At 38.8% G+C, this 27,845-nt stretch overlaps 1 protein-coding gene across 2 annotated transcripts in view; it reads left to right on the top strand.

The window, feature by feature from the left end:
* ARID4A (AT-rich interaction domain 4A) overlaps nucleotides 1-11,060 on the top strand; it is a 77,974-nt gene extending 66,914 nt beyond the window's left edge. For both annotated transcript variants that reach the window (XM_032179694.2, XM_032179693.2), the window contains exons 20-24: nucleotides 1,730-2,860; nucleotides 3,075-3,179; nucleotides 3,575-3,781; nucleotides 4,437-4,583; nucleotides 9,488-11,060. In XM_032179694.2, the coding sequence (XP_032035585.1) occupies nucleotides 1,730-2,860; nucleotides 3,075-3,179; nucleotides 3,575-3,781; nucleotides 4,437-4,583; nucleotides 9,488-9,591 (1,694 nt within the window). In that variant the 3' untranslated portion in view covers nucleotides 9,592-11,060. The remainder of the gene's footprint in view (nucleotides 1-1,729; nucleotides 2,861-3,074; nucleotides 3,180-3,574; nucleotides 3,782-4,436; nucleotides 4,584-9,487) is intronic.
* Nucleotides 11,061-27,845: the final 16,785 nt, after the last annotated feature.

Below are 27,845 nucleotides of genomic sequence, written 5' to 3'. Positions count from 1 at the left end.
ATTGGGGTTTTACTATGTTAGCCAGGCTGGTCTCACTCTCTTGACCTCAAGTGATCTACCCGCCTCAGCGTCCTGAAGTGCTGGAATTACAGGCGTGAGCCACTGTGCCCAGCCACCAAAAAAGAAATTTTAAATGGTTGTCTTATATAAAAATTTCTCTTCTTTCAAGAAAAAAGCTATACTGAACTACATGTTTGCTATTAGTCCATATGGTGCTTGTGTGCAAATTATAAAAGGACATCCTTCCTCTTTACTGCCTTCTGCTGACAAATGTTTAAGATGTCCACAAAGTGAAAGGTACCCTCTTAGAAGGCATACGTGTGTGCAGTGTTCAGTCTATACAACTACATACCAGCCTTATTAAACTACCACTGAAAGGGATTTTTTAAAACATGAAAATGAATTCTACATTCTGTTTATGATAAAACCACAAAATAAAACTGCATACACCTTTTCACTTAAAAATTCATGTTTGCAAGGCCGGGTGCAGTGGCTCACGCCTGTAATCCCAGCACTTTGGAGGCCGAGATGGGTGAATCACGAGGTCAGGAGATCAAGACCATCCAGGTTAACACGGTGAAACCCCGTCTCTACTAAAAAAAACAAAAAAATTAGCCAGGCGTAGTGGCAGGCGCCTGTAGTCCCAGCTACTCGGGAGGCTGAGGCTGGAGAATGGTGTGAACCTGGGAGGCGGAGCTTGCAGTGAGCCGAGATCGTGCCACTGCACCCAGCCTTGGTGACAGAGCGAGACTCCATCTCAAAGAAAAAAGAAAAAAAAAAAATTCATGTTTGCAGTTTTGAACTTCTTGAGGATTTGAGCACCATGTGGACAATATTTTTATATTTTTTTTAGGTCCTATGCAGTCTTAGAACCCTACTTTATTATTTTACAAGTTCCCTTACAGGGAACAATTTTTGTTTCCTGTACTTTCTTGTCTGTTAAGAATATTTAAAGTTTTGAGGATTCCAATTGCCCATTTTAAAAACTTTTCTTGCCGGGCACGGTGGCTCATGCCTGTAATCCCAGCACTTTGGGAGGCTGAGGTGGGCGGATCACTTGAGGTCAGGAGTTTGAGACCAGCCTGGCCAACATGGCAAAACCCCGTCTCTACTAAAAATACAAAAATTAGCCGGGTGTGGTGGCCAGCTCCTCAGGAGGCTGAGGCAGGAGAAATACTTGAACCCAGGAGGCGGAGCTTGCAGTGAGCCGAGATCACGCCACTGCACTCCAGCCTGGGCGACCAAGTGAGACTATGTCTCAAAAAAGAAGAAAAGAAAAGAAAAACCTTTTCTTTCCACAGTTATTTTAAGTAGAATGTCATATTCCTTTCTTAGGATACAAAATGCCCATCACCTGTCCCTCCTAGATACTATCTCAAACCACTTAAGAAATAAACTTCATGTCTAAGATGTCTAGGTACTAATCCTTTGATCTTTTTTAAAGACTATTGTACCCAAATATGATACTGGGGAATATTGCAAAATAGCTTTTCATATAGATTTGAGTTAGCAATATGCAATGTAATATATTTTTGCTTGGAGCTTAGTTTCCCCACCCCCTCAAATTCTTGGCACAAATGTTACGATTTGTTTTATTTCAGAAATTTCTACAGGGAGGTATTCAGAGGTACATGATTAAAGATTTTTATTGTTGTTTTTGGTAAGATTTTTATTATAAAATTACATTGGTAATATAAAAACCTGTATAATATAATATTTCCTCTTACAGACTCCTGCTCATCTGATAGTGAAACAGAAGATGCTTTAGAAAAGAATTTAATAAATGAAGAACTTTCTCTTAAAGATGAACTAGAAAAAAATGAAAATTTGAATGATGATAAGCTAGATGAAGAAAATCCAAAGATTTCTGCACATATATTAAAAGAAAATGATAGGACTCAAATGCAGCCTTTAGAAACCCTGAAGTTAGAAGTTGGAGAGAATGAACAAATAGTACAGATTTTTGGGAACAAAATGGAACAAGCAGAAGAAGTTAAGAAGGAAGCCGAAAAATCTCCAAAAGGAAAGGGAAGACGAAGCAAGACAAAAGATCTTTCTTTAGAAATTATAAAGATTTCATCATTTGGCCAGAATGAAGCAGGAAGTGAACCTCATATAGAAGCTCGTAGTCTTGAATTGTCTTCATTAGACAATAAAAACTTTTCTTCTGCTACAGAAGATGAAATTGACCAATGTGTGAAAGAAAAGAAGTTGAAACGGAAAATACTAGGACAATCATCACCAGAGAAAAAAATAAGAATTGAGAATGGAATGGAAATGACAAATACTGTATCTCAAGAAAGGACCAGTGATTGTATTGGATCTGAGGGAATGAAAAACTTAAATTTTGAACAGCACTTTGAAAGAGAAAATGAAGGAATGCCATCATTGATAGCAGAGTCAAACCAATGCATCCAACAGCTGACTAGTGAAAGATTTGATAGTCCAGCTGAAGAAACTGTAAATATTCCAGTAAAAGAAGATGAGGATGCAATGCCTCTGATCGGGCCTGAAACCTTGGTTTGCCACGAAGTAGATTTGGATGATTTGGATGAAAAGGATAAGACCAGCATTGAGGACGTAGCAGTTGAAAGCTCTGAGTCTAACTCTCTTGTTTCTATTCCACCTGCCCTACCTCCTGTAGTCCAACATAACTTTTCAGTAGCTTCACCACTTACTCTTAGTCAAGATGAGTCTCGAAGCATAAAAAGTGAGAGTGATGTAACGATTGAAGTTGATAGTATTGCTGAAGAATCTCAAGAAGGTCTCTGTGTGAGGGAATCGGCAAACGGATTTGAAACTAATGTTGCCCCTGGTACCTGTAGTATAATTGTACAAGAGAGAGAGAGCAGAGAGAAGGGTAAGGACTTTCTAGGGAAAAGTAAGTGCTTATATGAAACCAAAAATTAAAACTGTTGAGTTTTAGGTACTGTTGATCTGTAAAGTACTTTCTTTTTCTTTTCTCTCTTCTTTTCTTATTAAAAAGAAAGAAATGTCAGTGTAGTCTGTTGAATAAATATACCTGCTCTTTTTTTTTTTTTTTTTCCAACGTTCTCTCTTTCCCCTTATTTCAGGTCAGAAAAGGCCAAGTGATGGAAATAGTGGATTAATGGCAAAAAAGCAAAAGCGTACCCCAAAGCGAACAAGTGCTACAGCCAAAAATGAAAAGAATGGAACAGGTTGGTGTTTTTCAGTGCTAGCTTTTGTATAGTGTTAGTATTTTTAGCAGTTTGTTGGCTTGTTTTAAACATAAATGGAGCAATACTATATTGTTTTATAACTTTGCATTTTCATTTAACAGTATTATACTAGATATTTTGCCATTTTTATTCTTAGGAACTCTAGCTCATTCTTTTTAACAACTTTAGGAAAGTATTCAATAGTTTATCATTTTTAACCTTTTCCCCCTTGGTGAGCATTAGGTTTTTTTGGTTTTTTTTATATTGTTATAAACTTTGTGCATTTGTGCACGTATTGCTGTAGGATACCAAAAAATGTAATTGTTAGGTCTGTTGCGTTTTGATGTTTAAGAATTTTATTTATAATCTGAGTCAATCTTTTTTATTATTTATAGGACAAAGCAGTGATAGTGAAGATCTTCCTGTCCTAGACAATTCAAGTAAATGTACCCCAGTAAAGCATCTTAATGTATCTAAGCCACAGAAACTTGCACGATCTCCTGCAAGAATATCCCCGCACATCAAAGATGGAGAGAAAGATAAACACAGAGAGAAACACCCGAATTCATCCCCTAGGACATATAAATGGAGCTTTCAACTCAGTAAGAAGCTTATAGAAAACTTGATAGATGAATACTGTAAAGTGGAATAGATCTTAAAATATCAACTTGGATTAATGTTAATAAAATAAGGAATAATGATTAACTATTTAGATATTCCAAATATTGCCTCAGCAAGAATCACCACTTGTTATCTTAAGTGTAAATCTGTGTCTTTTCATAAAACTAACTTGATAAATATTGACTTACAGGAAGGTCTCCATTAAGAAGCCATGTATGATTTATATAAATCAGTGAAATTGAAGTGCCCTTTGTAGCACTAACAGTTAGGAATAACCAGTAGTTATTTCTATTATGTAACTAGTAGTAGTGAAGAAAATGTCAATACAGGGAAACTATTCTGATAACTGTAATTATAGATAGGTCAGGGTTAGTTTGTGTTGATGTTTTCTTATGTTTTTTTTCTGATCATTTAAGTAATAAATGTTTAGTATAGAAAATTTGGGATCTAAAAATAATTCTTAATCATGAATTTAATTCACATCTTCCCTGTTTACAGTCTTATTCAGCTTACTGTAGTAGATTTTAATAAACTAAAGCTTTTGTTGATTTATGAGTTAGACGTTTGATAGAACTGCCATCATTTTTCTCACAGAATTATTTTAAAGTCCAAATTAACTTTTTTCCCCCCTTTTAGATGAATTAGATAATATGAACAGTACAGAGAGAATCTCATTTCTCCAAGAAAAACTACAGGAAATCAGAAAATATTATATGTCTTTGAAGTCTGAAGTTGCAACCATAGACAGGAGGAGAAAAAGATTAAAAAAGAAAGACAGGGAAGGTAATTTTATTATAATTTTTCTCCCCTTATATTTCAAAACTATATCCTATCATTTTAGAAGATTTAAATTTGATACTCTCTGAATACAGTACACATTCATTAATGGCTGTTTTTAAATTCCTAGTGTTTTCTGTTGTTGAAATGAGTAGGTCAGCAACTGAGTTAATCAGAATGACACCCTTAAAAGGGAGTATGAACTGTTTTTCAAAATGTGTGATTGTACTAAATGTGATGGATTCTCAGGTAGAGCATAGTCCTTCTGAAATTCACTCTTTGCTCAAACATTTATTGGCGTCTATTAACAGGCACTGTATTTGTTATGGGGTTCACCAAAATGAATGAGACATAAGGCTTATTCTCAAGGAGATTATCTTGTTGGGATTATAAATCATTTCCTAAGCAACTAAAATATAAGATAGTGCAGCTCAGCAACTTTAAAGAGCACATGCCATGTGCCAGGCACTCTGCCAGGTGGCGGAAGTACAGAAATGAGTTAGATACAGACTTTCTTCTCAAAGATCTTAACATCTAGTGGAACAGTGTATACCCTGAGAATGATATTAACAAGTACAGGAGTTAGTGGAAGGAGAGGTTACTTTGGAGTAGTCACAGAGAGGGAGTAGTGTCTGAGCTAGCCCTTCGGGTGTTGTAGGATTGACTTCCAGTTAAACATGAACATGTCCATATACAGTCCATCCCCAAGCCCTGCTAAAATAACAGTAAAGGAAATTAAAAGCCCTAAACTCAAAAGGACAAGAGAATGACCACAACAGACAAGAAATGTCAACAGTAGATCTTTTGGAAGCTGCATAACAGATGGACTACTGTAACTGTCCTAGCAGATGAGATAATGCTGAAACTAAGCTTGCTTGTCCTTGTAGTGGGACAAAACAACAAGAAGCACGCCAATTAATACCATGTAAGCCCAGAAAAGCTTTCAGAAGGGATATGGGACAATGCTGAGAAATGGGATTGGTTGAAAATGGAAGGAGAAATTGTATCTCTTCTTCCCATCTGTGAGGCACGTCTACCTCATCCCCAATTCAAGCAGAAAATAGATTAACTTAAAAGAGAATGAGGAAATCAGTAGGCTTGTAGACTTGGGGGCACCAGCCACAGCTGAGGGTAATGATTAAGTGCTAAACCAAAATAAGGGATAGAGTGAAAGTTTGCATACTGAATAGTTTCCCTCTTCTAACCCAAGGCCTAATCCTCTTGGCTCCCTGAAAGCTGGCAGCCAAGCTTATGCTTATTCCTGGGAGGGGATTGGAAGATGCTTCTAAAGAAAATGACCAGCCCAAGAAAAATTACCTACTATTTGGATGTTCCTCAAACAAAAATCAAGATCCTCGCCAATCACTACATGTGCATTGTCCATATTTAAAAGCCCTGATGCTCATATACAGCTTTCAGTCAGCTTTTTAATGTTAAATATGGAAGCCACATGACCAGACATTTGACCAGACATTAATGTTAAATATGGAAGCCACATGACCAGACCCTACATAAAGGCAGAAGCCAAAGTAGAAAAAGGAGAATAAAAAGGAACTGGAAGAAAAAAACAGATAATGTACCATATTAAAAAAAATAGCACAAAACTATTCTTAATCCAAGTTCAGTATCTTTTATTTGAAATGCTTGGGTCTAGAAGTGTTTAGGTTTTTTATTTTTTCAGATTTTGGAATATTTGTACATAATTAAATATCTTGGTGATGGGACCCAAATCTAAACACAAAATTCATTTATGTTTCATAGACACTTTATACACATAGCCTGAAGGTAATTTTATATAAATAATTTTGTGCATGAAACAAAGTTTGTGGTAAGTGCTTATGTGTGGAATTTTCCACTTGTGGCATCACATTGGTGCTCAAAAGTTTCAGATTTCGGATTTTTGGATTAGGGATGTTCAGTTTGTATCCAGAGATAAAGGGAAAGATATTGCCACTTTGAAACAAACGCATAATAACTATTTTAAAAATTCAGAGAACAAGAAGGATATTTTAAAAATATGATAGCAAGAATTAAAAAAAAAAATAAGGCAGTGAAGCTGAAGAAATTCCACTAGAGGGTCAAAAAGACAATAGGAGAGAAGAAATAAGAGAAATATGGAATCTGGTGAGGAGATCCAACTTCTGAATCATAGGATTTCTAGAAGGAGAGTTGAATAAACAAGAGGAAGTTGTCATCAAAGATATTTTTAAAATTCTAGAACTGAAGGATATGAGTTAGGAAATTGAAAGGACTCACTGTGCCCTCTATAAATAATGGGGGTGAAAATCACCAAAGCATATGAAATTTCAGAATCCTATGGATAAGGAGTGGATTCTAGGCCTGGCACAGTGGCTCATGCCTGTAATCCCAGCATTTTGGGAGGCAGAGGCAGGCAGATCACCGGAGGCCAGGAGTTTAAGACCAACCTGGCCAACATGACAAAACCCCGTGTCTACTAAAACTACAAAAGTCAGCTGGGCATGGTGGCAGATGCCTGTAATCCCAGCCACTCAGGAGGCTGAGGCTTGAGGATCACTTGAACCTGGAAGTGGAGGCTGCTGTGAGCACCGAGATTGCACCAGTGCGCTGCAGCCTGGGTGACAGAGTGAGAGTCTGTCTCAAAAAAAAAAAAAAAAAGTAGATTCTAAAAATTTACCATATAAAGATACATATATAAAAAGAAATGGATCTCAGAACAGCATCAAGAGTCTTACATCCGATTTCTCAATGGTAGTACTAGAAACTAGAAGCCCAAGCTAAGAAGACATGGGACCGGCAAACAAGGAATCCTACATAGGAAAATAGTGAAGGAATATCTGAAGGTGATGGTGAATGGAAGCTCTAGGATGACCACTGCATAGCAGACCTAGAAAGCAACTATTCCAGGAGTAGGATGGAACAGGAGGGGAAAGCTCCAGAAGGGATGTCTCTTAAAAAACAAAAGGTAAATTACTTGATAGGGTTGATCATGTTGAGAGAAGTTTTCTGCCTCTAGTAGAGATTTAGAGGATGACTTTGTGGTAGAGTGACCTGTCATGTGTGGCCTTGACCATTGTGCTCCAAGTCCAGCGGTTTTTAATTCCTAGAAATAGGAACAGGATGGAGCAAATGGAAAGAGATCAGACTTCTCATGTTCATCCTTTTCTTTTAAAAACTGTAAATAGCAAGAAGTCTTTACAGAACTTTTGAATATCAAAAGAAGAAAAGAACAAATTAGCAAATTAAAATTTCTTCAGAGAACCCACCACTTGCTCTGGGGTCAGTTTCCTAAAAGTGACATACATTTCAGACAATTAAAAAGATTTTCTTTTTTTTTTTGAGAGGGAGTTTCGCTCTTGTTGCCCAGGCTCTGGAGTGCAATGGTGCAGTCTTGGCTCACTGCAGCCTCTGCCTCCCGGGTTCAAGCTATTCTCCTCCCTCAGCCTCCCGAGTAGCTGGGATTACAAGTGCCCGCCACCATGCCTGGCTAATTTTTGTATTTTTAGTAGAGATGGGGTTTCACCATGTTGACCAGGCTGGTCTGTAACTCCTGATCCCAAGTAATCCACCCACCTCGGCCTCCCAAAGTGTTGGGATTACAGGCATGAACCACAGCGCCCAGCCAAAAAGATTTTTTTATTACCGTCTTTTTTTGGGGGTGGGGGGACAGGCTCTGGCACCTAGACTGGAGTGCAGTGGTGTGATCACGGCTTACTGCAGCCTCAGACTCTTGGGCTCAAGCGACTCTCCTACCTCAGCCTCCCGAGTAGCTGGTACCACAGGTGCCTGGGACCATAGGTGCCTGCCACCACACCCAGCTAATTTTTTAGTTTTTGTAGAGACACATTCTCACTATGTGGCTCAGGCTGGTCTCGAACCCCTATTCTAAAGCAGTCCTCTTGCTTTGGCCTCCCAAAGTGCTGAGATTATAGGCATGAGCCAACATGCCCAGCTTATTATAGCCTTTTCCCCATTTTTATTTGCTTAGGTTTTTATAATGAGTTATTAAATTGAGATTTGAGTGATTTCTAGCATACATGCAAAATTTGTTGCCTGGGCATAGGGCTCACGCTTATAATTCCAGCACTTTGGGAGGCTGGAGCAGGAGGATCGCTTGAGTCCAGGAGTTTGAGACCAGCCTGGGCAACGTAGTGAAATCCCATCTCTACAAAAAATTAAAAAATTAGCTGGGTGCAGTGGCATGTACCCATAGTCGTAGCTACTTGGAAGGCTGAAGCAGGAGGGTCGCTTGAGCCCCAGAGGTTGTCATGATACTTGAATAAACAAAAATTAAAACTTTAAATAAAATAGGATCAGGCAAAGACTGGCAGAAGACAAGAGTTTTGCAAGGAAAGAAAAGATAAAAGCAAAGAGCTTAAAAAGTGGCAAAACACCTAATGCTCAGAGTACCAATCCCTAATCTGTGTTATGTCCTCCTGGAGAAAATGATGTTAAAACCATCTGAGGACTTTTTGCTTATCACACATCATTACTTCGATCCTGATCTCCATGATTCTGATACCTGTCAGAGGAAATCCTGAGTTAAATTAATTCTCTTATAGTCCTGTGACCCATAGATAAAGCAGAAATTCCGTATGGTTCCATGTTTATCTCAGGTTGACCTTGTTTCTGATTGAGCCAAGTTCCTTCATGGGATCTCCCAACTAGAGGTTTAAGAGTTTTTGTCTCTTTAATCTTTACATTTTATGACGTCTTTTTAAGTGTTGAGTAGTACTTAACTGACCAAAGACTAACTCCACTTAATTGAGCCAAACAAAATTTTTGCTGACAATTTGTTACTCCTTCATGTGACATGTAAGAGGCCTGTGATTAAGGTGAATAATGTTAAGAATTTTATTTCTAATTTGCTGTTAGCTGGGTATCTTTGTGTAACAGTTTTTGGATCTAACATAGTTGTTTTGATTCCACAGTGTCTCATGCAGGAGCCTCCATGTCATCTGCTTCATCAGACACTGGAATGAGTCCCTCATCATCATCTCCCCCACAAAATGTACTTGCTGTAGAATGCAGGTGATAAACATTTTCTCTACCTTCCCAGCAGTTTGCTGCCATGGACATAAATCCCCAAACCCTGAATTACAACCACAGAAAGCACTCAACTGGTTTGACATTGCTAAGTATATCCTGTATACTTTTCCAGGCTGGATTGTATCTATTTCCCTCTCTCTTCTTTTTTCTTGTTGCAAAAAATAAGCTGATTAATAAGTGAAGGTTAAGCAGCCTGCCATATTTGTCATAATTTTTCCTCTTTACTTTTGTTTTTCGTTTGTTGTGATATAGAACAAAGGGCACTTAGCAAATTTGAATTTGTATAATAAAGCTTTCAGGTGTTATAGAAATCATAGACAAGCAAGTGCACATGATAAACATCAAAATATTACCCAGCTGAATAATTACTGCTGCACTTTCACTAAGATGTATTTGAACACTTGGTGAGTAGGGGGTTTATGTTGTGGTTTTTTTTTTTCATTATTGTTGTTTTTTTTATTTTTGTGGAAGCACTTGCTATTTAGAACTGCCAAAGTATATGTTCAGCAGTGTGCCCAGGATTAAAGGTGTAAATGGGACAAAATAAATTGTGAAAGGAAGTGTAGTTGACTGAAAACTACAGTTGTAATAAGTCTTCCACTTTTTATAGGATTTTTGAGCACACAATTATGCAAATATTTTAATGTTTATTAATGTTTACAGTGGAATTGTGAATAAGTTTTCAGTGGACTATCTTATCCCTTGACAAAAATATTTTGTCTTTTTTCTATGTAATTTCAGAGTTTTTATTTTGTTACAAAAAGACAAAAATGAAATATATAACAACAATGAAGTTATTTAACAAGATTTCTAAAGCCGAATTTTTTGTGTAAAATAAGGTATTATCTTGCAACTTGTTAAATATATTTATTCAGACATTGGATGTTGTATTTTTATGTATTTTTTAAAATATTAATAAAATTGAAAAAAAGAAAATTCTAGGTTAATTCACTCTTTGGATGACAATAGCTCTCAGCTGTCTTTTTTACAGGAGGTTGCATCCTGCAGCCTTGCCTGTGTTAAAGGGAGTCTGTCTCAGTCCGTCAAACAGTATAGAACTATAAATGGGCATCTGGATCATTAAAGTATGTCCTTGTTTAGAAACTTTGGCAGTCCTAGTATTTAAACTGTTTTGAGGATCAAATTTTTGGTTGCCCTTAAGATACTTTGTCACAGTTTTTATGTTTGCTATACTGCCGAATGAATTTATATCTCCCAAAGTTGAGATGCAACAACTAAGTAAAGCAACTATGTATGCTTTGTCTGTGAATTGTTCCACAGACTGATACATTTTGTAAATAATTCTTCCAAAATCATGTATTTAAAGCAGTTTTGCATATACATTATGTAAAAAGGTGATTTTTTAAAAGCAATTTTTAAATTCATGTTTGTACATTGAAAGGGGTTTTTTTTTTAAACCTCCTTTTCTGTGTTTAATATGCTGTAGAATAATAACCTAGATGCTCTAGACTGTATATCAGGATCTGATTTACAAGAAAAAGTCAGAGCTAAACACTAGTGATGGCATAGCATTACTGAAATCATTGTTTCTTAATTTCATTTTACCACATTGTGAACTTGTGATTCAGATTCCATTTTCTCAGAGAATTAAAAACAAAAAAAGTACTCTTGTAAAATGCACTTTTCTGTCTTTTCTTTGCAAAGCAGAAGTATCTCAATGTAAAATAAAAATGGAGCTCAGTGGGCAGTATTAATAAAGGCCATGTTTTAAACATAGGCTTTATACTTTTAGTTTTCATTTAAGTGATTGCTTTTTTCCTAAGTGCTCGTAACTTACAGTTGGAAAATCAGATTTCACAAAACCAAGCATTTTAGTATATTCAGCCTTTACAATAAAATATTTCTACTAATTATAAAAATGAAAAAAAAAAGTGTCATTTAAATCCAGTTGGACCTAGGAGGCAACCTTAGATTCATACATTAAATATTTTAATGATTTCCTTCTGTAGCAATTCAATAAATGTGAGATAAATAAGTTTTCAGCTTGAGTACTGTCCCTTCTAATTGATACAAATTTGGTCATGAAGTATTGGGATGTTGCTACAAAGAGCAAAACTGTGTATTCATTGAATAGATACACACTGTTAAAATCCTTTTATTTGGAGGCTGGAAAGGATTATGAAATTAAGTGAATATGGACTAAGTATGACATTTCAAATATTGAGCATATTTTGAGTTTAGGTAAACTTTGAATAGATACCTCTTACATGTAACTAAGAAAGTAAAAATACAGGCTGGGTGCAGTGGCTCATACCTGTAATCCCAGCACCTTGGGAGGCAGAGGCAGGCGGATCACAAGGTGAAGAGATCAAGACCATCCTGACCAATATGGTGAAACCCCATCTCTGCTAAAAATACAAAAATTAGCTAGGTATGGTGGCATGCGCTTGTAGTCCCAGCTACTCAGGAGGCTGAGGCAAGAGAATCACTTGAACCTGGGAGATGGAGGTTGCAGTGAGCCCAGATCATGCCACTGCACTCCAACCTGATGACAGAGCGAGGACTCTGTCTAAAAAAAAAAAAAAAAAAGTAAAAATATAAAGACACTCTGATATAATGGAAGTTGCCATCTGTAAAATCAAGTTATTTAAAAGATTATGGTGCTTTCTGTTTTAATATTGCATTGCTCGCTTTTATTTATTTCAATTTTTGAAACAGGGTCTTGCTCTGTCACCTAGGCTGGAGTGTAGTGGTGTGAACACAGCTCACTTCAGCCTTGACCTCCTAGGCTCAAGCCATCCTCCCACCTCAGCCTCCTGAGTAGCTGGGACTACAGGCATGCGCCACCACACCTGGCTAACTTTTAAATTTTTTGTAGAGACAGGGTCTTGCTATGTTGCCCAGGCTGGTCTTGAACTCCTGGGCTCAAGCGATCCTTCTGCCTCGGCCTCCCAAAGTGCAAGGATTATAGGCATGAGTCATTGTGCCCAGCTGGCCATTGTGTGCTTTTATTGTTTGTTATTTTGTGTTAAATTTCTAGTTTTCCTCTTTCACTAAGAAAGATGGTTGCACTTAGCATATTAAAAGACTACTACATACTATGCCTTCTATGAAATTGCTTTAAGTTATGAAAATCTGTGGATTGCCCAATTAATTTGCTTATATACCTTTCTTATAAGCCCTATAATTTTTTTTTTTTTTTTTTGAGACAGTCTTGCTATGTTGCCCAGGCTGGAATGCAGTGGTGCGATCTCCGCTAATTGCAAGCTCCACCTCCCGGGTTCATGCCATTTTCCTGCCTCAGCCTCCTGAGTAGCTGGGACTATAGGCACCCGCCACCACGCCCGGCTAATTTTTTGTATTTTTAGTAGAAACGGGGTTTCACCGTGTTAGCCAGGATGTTCTCAATCTTCTGATCTCATGATCCGCCCGCCTCAGCCTCCCAAAGTGCTGGGATTATAGGCGTGAGCCACCATGCCCAGCCTTAAGCCCTGTAATTTAACATAGCTATCAAGATTGTGAAAGCATTCAAAGCTTTATTCAACCATATGTAAAACCTGTTAACAGAATTCATTCATTGATGATTTATTTAGTATCTTCTATGTGCCAGGCATAAGCTTAAGGCCCAGGAGCCACAACGGTGAACAAGACAGAATAAAGTCCTTCTCTTCATGGAATGTATAATCACGGTATAATAATATGGTAGATGTAAACAGTTAACTCATGTAATTATTATTTTTTTATTACAGTCTCTGCTTATCCAAACTCATGTAATTCTTAAGTGCAGGTATAATAAGCATATGAAGTTATGGTGTGCAATGAGATAATGATACAGAGCCCACTAGTTTGAAGGCAGGGGTGGTATGGGAAGGCTTTGCAGAGAAAGCAACAGTAAAACTGAACTCCAGTGAAGATATGAATTGGCTGGGGAAGTAGAAGGAGAGATATGGAGAGTATAGTGTTCCAAGGACATGGGGGAGGGGAGATTGGTAGAAATGGTCCAGGTAATGGGCCAGGGCAAGAGTAGACCTGATGCAGGATAGGAGTCAAGTAGGGCTGAGAGTGGTAGGGAAACAGGAGCAAAAGGGACAGGTGGTCAAGGTTTGAGCAGTTCCCTACCACTCTCAGCCCTGCTTGTCCAGAGGTCTCAAGAGCCACTTTTCCATGAAGTTTTTGCTGACTTTTCACTACAACCAGAATAGTGCTCTCTTTTATGCTCTGATAGCTTTTCAATCTGTATTATTTTACTTGACAATTTACCTGATGTTTACTTGTGCATGTGTGTTTCTATCCTACTAGATGATTCAGTTATTAAAGCCAGACACTTGTTTGTTTTGTTTTTTAGTAAAGACAGGGTTTCACCACGTTGGCCAGGCTGGTTTCAAACTCTTGACCTCAAGTGATCCACCCGCCTTGGCCACCCAAAGTGCTGGGATTACAGGTGTGAGCCACGGCGCCTGGCCTAAAGCCAGACATTTAAAAGAGGTCTTTAGGGTTATTATTATTATTATTTTTTTTTTTGAGACAGGGTCTTACGTTTGACTACTGTCACCCAGGCTGGAGTGCAGGGGTGCAATCATGGCTCACTGCAGCCTCTATTTCCCTGGCTCAGGTGATTCTTCCACCTCAGCCTCCCAAGTAGCTGGAACTACAGGCGTTCATCACTTTGCCTGGTTAATTTTTTTATATTTTTAGTACAGACAGGGTTTCACCATGTTCCCCAGGCTAGTCTTCAAATTCCTGGACTCAAGCGATCCACCTACCTCGGCCTTCCAGAGTGCTGGGATTACAGGCGTGAGCCATCGTGCCAGCCAAGGTTCTTTTCACAAAGTAATTAAAAAAAAATCATTTGAAAAGTGTTAAAGTAGATTTGTTTAACAGTCTAATCTGAAAATATTCCTAAATTGATGAGCTATTTTTCCTTCTCTCCTTATTTTTTCTTCCTTTTCCCATTACTTTCATGTGGTTACACACAGATTTTTATCACATTAAAGGAAGAGTACAGTAAGTGATGACATCCATCATTAGTGAAGGTTGGTTGACTCTTAGAATGGAGTTCACTCTAATGAGGAATTTGTAACAAATACATGCTTAATGTTTTCACAGAGTAGAAATTTTTTTAGTTTTAAATTTTATAACAAAATCAAATGTTTTCCATGTTGACAAGCACAAAAAAAACTTCTTTTATTCATATAGATCCATTATGTATCTCTTTAAACAGAATAAGGGCAGTGCTTATAATTTTGGTATTTGTACTGTACATAATTATGAAGCTGTCTTCACTTTGTAATCTGTGTCATGCAGAATTCATGTTGAAAAGTCTATTGTGAAAAGCTTAAGGAACTTCCACATAGATATAATAAATGATTACTCTGTACAAGTAATTGGATTTCTTCTCGAGGCTAAATTACATTAAATAAGACAATCTGATTCAAGAATCCCATCATTTTAGGGTTGCCAGAGTGAACAAATAAAAATACAGGATACCCAGTTAAATGTGAATTTCAGACAACAGATAATTTCCTCATATAAGGATGTCCCATGTAAAAATGGTTATTTATTAAAACACACTTAGGCTGTTTATTAAAACACACATGAGTGGTGGCTCATGCCTGTAATCCCAGCACTTTGGGAGGCTGAGGTGGGTGGATCACCTGAGGTCAGCGGTTCAAGACCAGCCTGGCCAACATGGCGAAACCTCATCTCTACAGAAAATACAAAAATTAGTGGGATGTGGTGGTGCATGCCTGTATTCCAGTTACTTGGGAGGCTGAGGCAGGAGAACTGCATGAACCTGGGATGCGGAGGTTGCAGTGAGCTAAGATTGTGCCACTGCACTCCAGCCTGGACAATAGAGCAAGACTCCATCTCAAAAAAAAAACAAAAGGCCCAGCACGGTAGTTCACGCCGGTAATCCCAGCACTTTGGGAGGCCGAGGCGGGCAGACCTGAAGGTCAGGAGATTGAGACCATCCTGGCCAACATGGTGAAACCCCGTCTCTACTAAAAATACAAAAATTAGTTGGGCATGGTGGCACATGCCTGTAATCTCAGCTACTTGGGAGGCTGAGGCAGGAGAATCGCTTAAACTAGGCAGTTGCAGTGTTGCAATGAGCTGAGATCGTGCCACTGCACTCCAGCCTGGCGACAGAGCAAGACTCCGTTTCAAAAACAAACACAAAAACCTCAGATTTAACTGCGTATCCTGTATTTTATCTGTAAACCCTATACTAGTTGCCCTTCTGCTATAACACAAAACATATATTTATTATCCTTAAAGAACTTTTTTGGTCCCAGTTGGAGGGTAACAAATTGCTCAGGTTTTCTCTTGTTTTCCAAGGATGAATGTGCATGGGCAGCCATCGGTAATTTTTTTTTTTTTTTTCCAATAAGTTTTTGTGGGACAGGTGGTGTTTGGTTACATGAATAAGTTCTTTAGTGGTGATTTCTGAGATGTTGGTGCACCCATCACCTGAGCAGTGTACACTGTACCCATTGTGTAGTCTTTTTTCCTTCATCCCCCTCCCACCCCTTCCCCCAAGTCCCCAAAGTCCAATGTATCATTTTATGCCTTTGCATCCTCATAGCTTAGTTCCCACTTATGAGTGAGAACGTACAATGTTTGGTGTTCTATTCTTGAGTTACTTCACTTAGAATAAGTCTCCAGGCCTGGTGTGGTGTTGCACACCTGTAATCCCAGCACTTGGGGAAGCCGAGGCAGGCAGATCACCTAAGGTCAGGAGTTTGAGACCAGCCTGGCCAACATGGTGAAACCCCATCTCTACTAAAATAAAAATTAGCTGGGCATGGTGATGCACACCTGTAATCCCAGCTACCTACGAGGCCCAGGGGAGAGAATCACTTGAACCCAGGAGGCGGAGGTTCCAGTGAGCCAAGATCACACCACCACACTCAAGCCTGGGCAATAGAGCAAGACTGTGTCTCCAAAAAAAACAAAAAAAACAAAAAAAAAACAATAGTCTCCAATTCCATCCAGGTTGCTGCAAATGCCATTATTTCATTCATTTTATGGCTGAGTAGTATTCCATGGTATATACATATACCACAGTTTATCCACTAATTGACTGATAGACATTTGGGCTGGTTCCATATTTTTGCAATTGTGCATTGTGCTGCTGTAAACATGCGTGTGCAAGTATCTTTCATATAATGACTTCTTTTCCTCTGAATAGATACCCAGTACTGGGATGGCTGGATCAAATGATAGTTCTACTTTGAGTTCTTTAAGGAATCTCCACACTGTTTTCCATAGTGGTTGTACTAGTTTACATTCCCATCAGCCGTGTAAAAGTGTTCCCTGTTCTCCGCATCCTCGCCAACATCTATTTTTTTTTTATTTTTTGATTATGACCAGTCTTGCAGGAGTGAGGTGGTATCACATTGTGGTTTTGATTTGCATTTCCCTGAAAATCACTGATGTTGAGGTTTTTTTTCATGTTTGTGAGATATTTGTATATCTTCTTTTGAGAACTGTCTATTCATGTCCTTAGCCCACTTTTTAATGGACTTGTTTGTTTTTTTCTAGCTGATTTTGTCTGACTTCCTTGTAGATTCTGGATATTAGTCCTTTGTTGAATGAATGCATAGATTGAGAAGGTTTTCTCCCACTCTGTGGATTGTCTGTTTACTCTGCTGATTGTTTCTTTTCCTGTGCAGAAGCTTTTTAGTTTAATTATTAGTAAGTACCATCTGTTTGTTTTTGTTGCATTTGCTTTTGAGCTCTTGGACTTGAAGTCTTTGCCTAAGGCACTGTCTAGAAGGGTTTTTCTGATATTATCTTCCAGAATTTTTATGGTCTCAGGTCTTAGGTTTAAGTCTTTGATCCACCTTGAGTTGATTTTTGCGTAAGGCGAACGATGATGATCCAGTTTCATTCTTCTACATGCGGCTTGCAAATTATCCTAGCACCATTTGTTGAATGGGATGTCCTATCCCCACTCCATGTTTTTGTTTGCTTTGTCGAAGATTAGTTGGCTGTGTTTGGCCTGATTTCTGGGCTATTTTGTTCCATTGGTCTGTGTGCCTATTTTTAAACCAGTACCATGCTGTTTTGTTGATCATGGCCTTATAGTACATTTTGAAGTCAGGCAATGTGATGCCTCCAGATTTGTTCTTTTTGCTTAGTCTTGCTTTGACTATGCCAGCTCTTTTTTGGTTCCATATGAATTTTAGGGTTGTTTCTTCTAGTTCTGTAAAGAATGATGGTATTTTTATGGGAATTGCATTGAATATGTAGATTGCTTTGACAGGATGGTCAATTTCACAATATTGATTCTACTCATCTAAGAGCATGGGATGTGTTTCCGTTTGTGTTGTCTATGATTTCTTTCAGCAGTGTTTTGTAGTTTTCCTTATAGAGGTCTTTCACCTCCTTGGTTAGGTGTATTCCTAAGTATTTTATTTTATTTTATTTGCAGCTATTGTAAAAGGGGTTGAGTTCTTGATTTGATTCTCAGCTTGGTCGCTGCTGCTGTATAGCAGAGCTACTGATGTCTGTACATTAATTTTATATCCTGAAACTTTCCTGAATTTATTTATTAATTCTAGGAGCTTTTGGAGAGGTTTTAGGGTTTCTAATATACAATCATTTTATCAGCAGTGACAGTCTGACTTCCTCTTTAACAATTTGGATTCCCCCATCAGTGTTTTCTTTAAATTAACCATTTCCTTGATGTAGTCATTTTCTCCAGGATTGGCCCTATATGTACTATGATAGCTAACTTTTGACAAGATAGTTCTGAATACACTCAGATTTTTCTGGGAGTTTTCTTTTGATGGGGCACCTTTCCCACCAAGTGGTAACTGCTTTCAGGAGTTCTCCTCTTTCTTCCCTATCCAGACTTGCACTCAGATAGAAACATAAATCTCACTAAACTTATCTATGACCAGACATTTAATAATTGTGAATAAAGCCAGCATAAATATTCATATATAGCTTTTTGTGTGAACATAATGTTTTCAATTCTCTTGAGTAAATACCTAGAAGTAAGATTGCTGGATTGTTTGACTGTACCATCTTGAATTCCCCCTAGCAATATACACCATTTTAAGTGGCCATTAACAGGAGAATGGATAAATAAATTGTGGCATATTAACAAAATGCAATACTATAAAGCAGTTAAAATGAATGGACTGCAGCTAAATGTATCAACATGGCTCAAATCTCAAAAACAAGTAGAAAAAGCAAGTTGCCAAATCATACTTATAACATTTATACAAAATTGGAATATTCAAAACAATCTATTAGTTTCGTATATGTCATCATAAATATAAGAACTTGAAGCTGGGCGCAGTGGCTTGCACCTGTAATCCCAGAACTTTGAGAGGCCGAGGGGGGTGGATCATGAGGTCAGGAATTCAAGACCAGCCTGGTCAACATGGTGAAACCCTGTCTCTACTAAAAATACAAAAATTAGCCAGGTATGGTGTCGCATGTCTGTAATCCCAGCTACTCAGGAGGCTGAGGCAGGAGAATTGCTTGAACCCGGGAGGTGGAGGTTGCAGTGAGCCGAGATCTCACCATTGCACCCCAGCCTGGCGACAAGAGCAAGACTCCATCACAAAAAAAAAAAAAGAAAAAAAATAACATGAGTGGGAATGAAGAACACCAAATTCAGGATAGTGGTTTTCTCTGGAAAAAGGGGAAAGGCAGCCGGGCGCGGTGGCTCATGCCTGTAATCCCAGCACTTTGGGAGGCTGAGGCGGGTGGATCATGAGGTCTGGAGATCGAGACCATCCTGGCTGACACGGTGAAACCCCGTCTCTACTAAAAATACAAAAAATTAGCCGGGCATGGTGGCGGGCGCCTGTAGTCCCAGCTACTTGGGAGGCCGAGGCAGGAGAATGGCGTGAACCTGGGAGGAAGAGCTTGCACTGAGCTGAGATTGTGCCACTGCACTCCAGCCTGGGCGACAGAGCGAGACTCCATCTCAAAAAAAGGCGGGGGGTGAAGGCATGGGGAGGGTATACAGGGGCATTTATTCCCCCCTCTAAATAGAGCTAAAGCAAATATGACCAAATGCTATGATTTAATAAGTTGAGTTTATCATATTTTCTCTATTCCTTGCTATGTTAAAATGTGTTTAATAATTTTTAAAAATACCCAATGAACTGTTTCAAAATACGATGAAAATAATTGGTAGAACTGAATGCTCTATTAGTGAATTAAGCTCCATTCATACTATTTCAACCGTATGAAAGAAGCACTGTTATTTTGACACATGAGAAAACAGGTTCCAAATGGTCAAGAGAGTGGTCAAGGAAGTGTCAAAATTAGGACTCAAACCCATTTCTGATTCCCAAGTCCAGCTTTTGTTCCATTATGTCAGTACTGTCTTAAGCCTCTGCTCTCTGTAAGCACTGGTTGCATTCTTACCAAATACTCAGTTCTTGAGCCAGGAACCTTTATGAATCAGAACACCGGCAAGTTGCAGTTTTGAGGGGCAGGAGAAAATGCCAACTTATCTTTTACTGTCTTGTCACTTTCCATTTCTTATTTCTCCTTTCAAAATCTGTCACAAGGTAAAATTTGGTGACTCCAAAACTGTTGGCCGACAAGGATCAAATTTAGACAAGGTTTTTATTCCTCTGGCCCCCATAATGTTCCAGATAACCCCTTTACTTACTGAACTACTTTTTGTCTGAACAAAATCCTTTATTTTAAATTGTAGACCGTCTGGCATTTTTTATAACTTCTGAAACTTTCAAGTAATACGTTTTAGTTATAGAAAAGTTAGAATATCAAAAGGAGATAAAACTAAAAATTATTAAGTAACAAGAAATAACTACTGTTAACATTTTGGTATATATACTTGCATGCCTTTTGCTATGTGTATAAAAATATTAAACATTATATATAAACATCCTAACTTTTTTTTTTGGCTGGGAGAAGATGGAGTTTCGCTCTTGTTGCCCAGGCTGGAGTGCAATGGCGTGATCTTGTCTCACTGCAGCCTCTGCCTCCCAGGTTCAAGCGATTCTCCTGCCTCAGCCTCCCAAGTAGCTGGGATTACAGGCATGTGCCACCATGCCTAGCTAATTTTTTTTTTTTTTTTTTTTTGAGACAGAGTCTCGCTCTGTCGCCCAGGCTGGAGTGCAGTGGCGTGATCTTGGCTCACTGCAAGCTCCGCCTCCCAGGTTCATGCCATTCTCCTGCCTCAGCCTCCTGAGTAGCTGGGACTACAGACGCCCGCCACTATGCCCGGCTAATTTTTTACATTTTTCATAGAGACGGAGTTTCACAGTATTAACCAGAATGGTCTCGATCTCCTGACCTTGTGATCCGCCTGCCTTGGCCTCCCAAAGTGCTGTGATTACAGGCGTGAGCCACTGCACCAGCCTAATTTTTGTATTTTTAGTAGAGACAGGGTTTCACCATGTTGGCCAGGCTGGTCTCGAACTCCTGACCTCAGGTTCCCAAAATGCTGGGATTACAGGCATGAGCCACCGCGCCCGGCCAACATCCTAACTTTTTAAAGCATGAATAGAGTTGTACACTGGTTTCAAAGTCAGCTTTTTTCCACTTGGCAATGGAGTATGGACACTTTTTCACATTAATGAATAATTATTCCACATTAAGTGACTAGTTTGTACTCCATGGTATTGTACATTCCTACTATCCTATTTTTTGGAGGTCTAGGTTACCAACTTTTAGGTATTTCTTTGAACCATCCATTCTTCATCCATACTTTGCAAAAGTATGCAAACTTCTAATGGTATTTTCTGAAACTTTTTCAGTACTGATGGGAGTATAAATTTAGAGTACCTCTGTGGGGGATATTTTGGCAGTATTGACTAAGAATGCACATATATCTTGATCCAGTAATTCCACCTCCAGGAATTTATCCTATAGGTATTCTCACCCATGTGTATAATAATATATGTTCAAGGCTATTAGTGGCAGCACTGATTGTCATAAAAATTAGAACTAACAAAAGTGGCATCTCTACAGGGATAGCTAAATAAATTGTGGCACACTGATAAAAATAGATTACTATGTGTCTGAAAAAAGAATGAGAATGCATACCTTATCTGTAGAAAGATAACTGATAACACTGGTTGCCTTTGGGAAGGGGAAACTAACTGGGGAACAGAGGTGGAAGAATTTTCATTGTAGTCATTTGTGTCCTTTATGTTTTGAACCAAAAGAAGGTATTAATACTCAAAAATAGATTTGAAACTTCTTAAATGTCACTGAAATGAAAACAATAATTAAAAGCAATTTTAGAATCTAAACCTTTCACTTTACATAAAAAAACTGACACAGCAGTAAAGTGATTTGTCCATGTACAAATAGTTAAGTTATAAATGAATGTATTTATAAATCCCAATAAGAAGAATCCCAGATCCCAAAGGTTCTCTTTGCCCATACCAAGGGTTGAGGATGATATGGAGGAAGTGGAACTCTCATAGCCTGCTGGTGAGAGTGCAAAATTGTAGAACCACTTTGGAAAATGTTATGTTTTGTTTTTCTTTTGATTCAATTCAGGAAAGAGTTAATGCTTTGGAAAATTTTTGACAATTTCTTAAAAAGTTAAAGAAGTTACCCAGCCATTCCACTTCTAGGTACTTACCCAAGAAATGAAAGCATATGTCTACATATAGCAGCTTTATAAATCATGGCAAAAATTTGAAACAACCCAAATTTCCATCAACAAGTGAATGGATAAGTAAATTGTTGCATAGCCATACAATGGAATGCAACTCACCGACAAAAAGGAACAAATTGATAACATAAGCAACAAAATAGATGAATCTCAAAATACTTATGCTGAGTGAAAGAGGTCAGACACAAGTATATACTCTGATTCCATGTATATAAAAATAGAAAATACAAACTAATGTATGGTAACAAAATAAATCAGTGGTTCCCTGGAAACTTGGAGTGGGGTATGTGGAGGGGGTGGAATGGAAGGGAAAGATTACAAAGGGGCCCATGGAAACCTTGGGGGTGGTGGATGTGGTTTTATAGGTGAATACATATAGGAAAATTAATAAAAGTATGTACTTCTATAAAGAAATACCTGAAGGTAGGGGGCAAAAAAAGTATATACTTCTAAATGTGTGCAGTTTGAACATTAAAGGAAAAAAACCTTCCAAAATACAAACAGCATAGGAGGCATGCAAACCCAAAGCCACTGTGGTTGGCTGGTACTGAGACTAGAACTCAAGTTTAATCAAGTTGGTGATTTTTTTAGCCTGGTGAATACAATGAGAGATTTCTGCTTTTCTCCACCTAGGTATGTCATGGCCCTTTTGTGATTCCTTCTTTGACTAGAAATCTTAAAATCTTCCCCTTAAATAGGTCAGGACGTAGATAGGCCCAGTATATTACTTGTCAGTGTTAAATATAAATGGAAATCCTATTTTTCACAATTTTCCTAAGTCAATTTATGTACCCCTTCTCCTTTAATATCTGAGCATTTCTCACATACCTGTTTGAAATACCGATGCTATTAAGTTGAAATTTTTACTGTAATGACTGAGGTAGTCATCACTCTTAGGTATGACCTTCATTTGTTGTTATTAGAGTTTAAACCCTTTCATATACCTTTAATATCCCAAGATTACTGTGTTATAGTTTTATTACTCTTTCTCGGATCCAGTGTGTCTCCAGCCTCCCCATCTGTTTTCTTCTCAAGGTTCCCTCCCTCCCTCATTGCCAGTAGCAAGTTTCATCTCCTTTTAGCCTTCTTTTAGGGCACTTCCTCAAACCTTTCATTTCACTTCGCCTCTGAAGGTTCTACTGAGTTCTATCTTATTAGTACTAAAGACATAAATAAGAGATAAGGAAATTGCTGATTTCAAAACAGATTGGTCTCAAGTCTAAAGACTAACTGCTGTTGTCTAAAACAGTCCTAATAAAAGGACTTTACATGGAGAAGTCCGTGGTTCCTTTTTTTTCATTCACTGGCTCATTCAAAGAATACTGATAGAGTGCTTTCTATATACCATATACTGCCCTGGCATAGTAGCATTTTAGCACAATAGACTCAACGTGACAACAATAATAGACTTCAAAAATAAACTATAGTTCTTTGAGGAGATCAATAAAATTGATAAACCTGTATCCAGGCTGATCAGGAAATAAAGAGGAAGACATAAACTACCAGTATCAGGAATGAGGGTCGTGATCACTACATACTGTATCTATAGCTATTATGAAGATAGGGAGGCCAGGCATGATGGCTCGCGCCTGTAATCCCACCACTTTGGGAGGCTGAGGCAGGTGGATCACCTGAGGTCAGGAGTTCGAGACCAGTCTGGTCAACCTGGTGAAACCCCATCTCTACTAAAAATACAAAAATCAGCTGTGCATGGTGGCATGTGCCTGTAATAGTCCCAGCTACTTGGGAGGCTGAGGCACAAGAATCACTTGAACCCAAGAGGTGGAGGTTGCAATGAGCTGAGGTCGCCCCACTGCACTCCAGCCTGGGCAAGAGTGAGACTCTGTCTCAAAAAAAAAGGAATATCATGAATATCTTTATGCCAATATATTTGCCAACTTAGCTGAAATAGAAAAATTCCTTGAAAGACACGAATTACTGAAGCTCACTCCAGAAGTTGATAACCTGAATAGCCCTATATCTATAAAGAAATGGAACTGATGTTAAAAAAAAATCTTCCCACAAAATAACTCCAGATCCAGCTGCTTTCAGTAGTGAAGTCTACCAAACACTTAATGAAGGCATAATACTGATTCAACTCCAAGTCTCCCAAAAAACTGAAGAAGATTGCTTCTAAATCACTTTACAAGATCAGCATTAGTATGACACTAAAACCAGACAAAGGCATTTCAAGAGAAGAAAACTAAAGACCAGTATCTTTCACGAAAATACATGCAAACATTCTAAACAAAATTTCAGTAAATAAAAGTCAACAACATATTAAAAGGATAATACAACATGGGCCAAGTGGGATTTATTTCAGGAATACATGATTTGTTTAATATTTTTTAAAAATCAGTGAGGCATAGTGGTTCACGCCTGTCATTCCAGCATTCTGGGAGGCTGAGGCAGGAGGATCACTTGAGCCCAGGAGTTCAAGGCCAGCCTGGGCAGCATAATGAGAGTGAGTCTCTACAAAAAAATTTTTTTAATTAGCCAGGTGTGGTGGTGCATGTCTGTGGTCCCAGCTATCTGGGAGCTTGAGGCAGGAGGAGTGCGTGAGCCCAGGAGTTCAAGGCTGCAGTAAGCTGTGGTCATGCCACTGCATTCCAGCCTGGGCAACAGAGTGAGACCCTGTCTCAAAAACAAAATAAAAATCAATGTAATTTACCATATTAACAAGTTAAGAAAGAAAAACCTTATGAGGCAGAAAAAGCATTTGACAAAATCCATCTGTTCTCAATAAAAATTCTCAACGAAGTAAGCATAGAAGGGAACTTTTTCAACTGATAAAGGACAGCTATGAAAAACCTATAGTTAACATCATATTTAATGATGAATGACTGAATATTTTTCCTCAAGTTATTGATTGATTGATTGAGATGGGGTCTCACTCTGTTAGGCTGGAGGGCAGTGGTACGATCTCAGCTCGCTGCAACCTCTGCCTCCCTGGTTCAAGTGATTCTCCTGCCTTGGCCTCCCAAGTAGCTGGGATTACAGGTACCTGCCACTACGCCCGGCTAATTTTTGTATTTTTTTTTTTAGAAGAGACAGTGTTTCACCATGTTGGTCAGACTGGTCCCGAACTCCTAACCTCAAGTGATCTGCCCACCTTGGCCCCCCAAAGAGTTAGGATTACAGGCATGAGCCACCATGCCTGGCCTTCCTCAAGATTAGGAATGAGACAGGTATCTACTTACCTGGTGCTGCCTTTTTTTTTTTTTTTTTTTTCTTTTTTTCTTTCCCTGAGACAGGGTCTGACTCTGTTACCCAGGCTGGAGTGCAGTTGTTGGATTACAGCTCACTGCAGCCTCCATCTCCTGGGCTGATGCCATCCACCCACCTCAGCCTCCCAAGTACCTGTGAGTACAGGCTCGTGCCACTGTGCCTGGCTAATTTTTGTAGTTTTTATAGTTATAGGGTCCCACTATGTTGCCCAGGCTGGGCTTGAACTCCTGTGCTCAAGTAATCCTCCCATCTTGGCCTCCCAAAGTGCTGAGATTACAGGCATGAGCCACCACGCTTGGCCTCTCACCACTTTTTGTTGTTGTTGTTGTTGTTGTTTTTTTTTGTTTGTCTTTTTTGAGACGGAGTCTCGCTCTGTCGCCCAGGCTGGAGTGCAGTGGTGCAATCTCGGCTCACTGCAAGCTCCACCTCCCGGGTTCACGCCATTCTCCTGCTTCAGCCTCCCAAGTAGCTGGGACTACAGGCCCCCACCACTACGCCCGGCTAATTCTTTGTATTTTTAGTAGAGACGGGGTTTCACCGTGTTAGCCAGGATGGTCTCGATCTCCTGACCTCGTGATCCGCCTGCCTCAGCCTCCCAAAGTGCTGGGATTACAGGCATGAGCCACTGCGCCTGGCCAGCCTCTTGCCACTTCTATTCAACATTGTACTAGGAGTTCTAGCCAGAGCATTTAGGTAAGAAAAAGAAATCATATAGGTATCTAGACTGGCAAGTTTAGCAAGATTATGAGATGCAAGTTTAATACACAGAAATCATTTGGATTTCTATGCACTAGCAATAAAGAGGGAATAATTGGAAATTTTAAAATACCGTTTCCAGTAGCATAAAAATATGAAATATATTGGGATAAATCTGACAGGATGGGAAAGACCTCTATATTGAAAACTGCAAGGTATTGCGGTGACAAAGACAGTCTTTATGAGGGACTATACCTTTTTCATGGGTCATAAAACTTAGTATTGTTGAGACTCTTTGCTCCTCAAATTCAGTGCAATACCAATAAAAATACCAGCAGGCATCTTGTAGAAATTGACAAGCTAATTATAAAATTCATCTGGAAACACAAAGGATCTAGAGAAGCCGAAAAGAACTTTGAACAAGAACTAAGTTGAAGGCCTAGCATTAGCTAATTTCAATAATTATTACGAAGCTGTAGTAATCAAAAACAGGGTGGTACTGGAATAAGATGGACAAATAGATCAATAGAACTGAATAGCCAAAAATACGCTCTCATATATATGGATAAGTGATTTTTGACAAAGGTGCCAAGGCAACATGGTGAAGATAAGACAGCCTTTTAAGGAAATGGTGCAGGGCAGACACAGTGGCTCACGCCTGTAATCCTAACACTTTGGGAGCCCAAAGCAGGCGGATTACTTGAGGTCAGGAGTTCAAAACCAGCCTGGCCGACATGGTGAAACCCATCTCTACTAAAAAGGTAGCGGGCACCTGTTATCCCAGCTACTCAGGAGGCTGAGGTAGGAGAATCGCTTGAACCCAGGAGGCTGAGGTTGCAGTGAGCCGAGATCAGGCCATTGCACTCCAGCATGTACAACAGAGCGAGACTCTGCCTCAAAAAGAAAAAGACAGAGAAAGAGTGAGGGAAGGAAGAAAGGAAGGAAGGAGGGAGGGAGGGAGAAAGGGAAGGCAGGCAGGGAGGGAGGAAGGGAAACAGTTGGACATCCGTATGCAGAAAAATTAATTTGGATCCATATCTTGCAAGATAGATGAAAACAAAGTGGATCACAACCTTAAATAGATCACAACATGGATCAGAAAACCTAAAACTATAAAACATCTAAAAGAAAATAGGAGAAAATATCTGTGACCTTTTGCCTAACTGGGTTAGGCAAAGATTACTGGATACAACATCAAAAGCATAAAGTAACAAATTGATAAATTAGACTTTACCTAAATTTAAAACTTTGGTACTTTAAAAGACACTGTTAAAAGAATAAAAACACAAGAAACAGACTGGGAGAAAGTATTTGCATAGTACACATCACATAAAGGACTTCAAAATATAGAAAGAACTATCAAAACAGTAAAAAATGCAATTTCTAAAAAATAGACTAAGGCTGCGAACATATACTTCAACTAAGAAGATATATGGATGGCAATTATGCACATTAAAAAAAGATGTTCTTCAAGAGAATGAGAAGACAAACCACAGACTGGGAAAAAATATTTGCAAAAGACAGACCTGATAAAGGATTGTTATCCAAAATATACAAAGCTTAAAACACAACACTAAGAAAACAAACAACCTGATTTAAAAATTGGCAAAAGATTTCAACAGATGCCGGGCGCGGTGGCTCACGCCTGTAATCCCAGCACTTTGGGAGGCCGAGGCGGGCGGATCACGAGGTCAGGAGATCAAGACCATCCTGGCTAACAGGTGAAACCC

This window comes from Hylobates moloch, unplaced genomic scaffold (genome assembly GCF_009828535.3).
Source record: "Hylobates moloch isolate HMO894 unplaced genomic scaffold, HMol_V3 SCAFFOLD_16, whole genome shotgun sequence".
In the NCBI taxonomy this organism is placed as follows: domain Eukaryota; kingdom Metazoa; phylum Chordata; class Mammalia; order Primates; family Hylobatidae; genus Hylobates; species Hylobates moloch.
The sequence above is the reverse complement of the archived record's forward strand: the minus strand, read 5'-3'. Positions and strand labels throughout refer to the sequence as shown.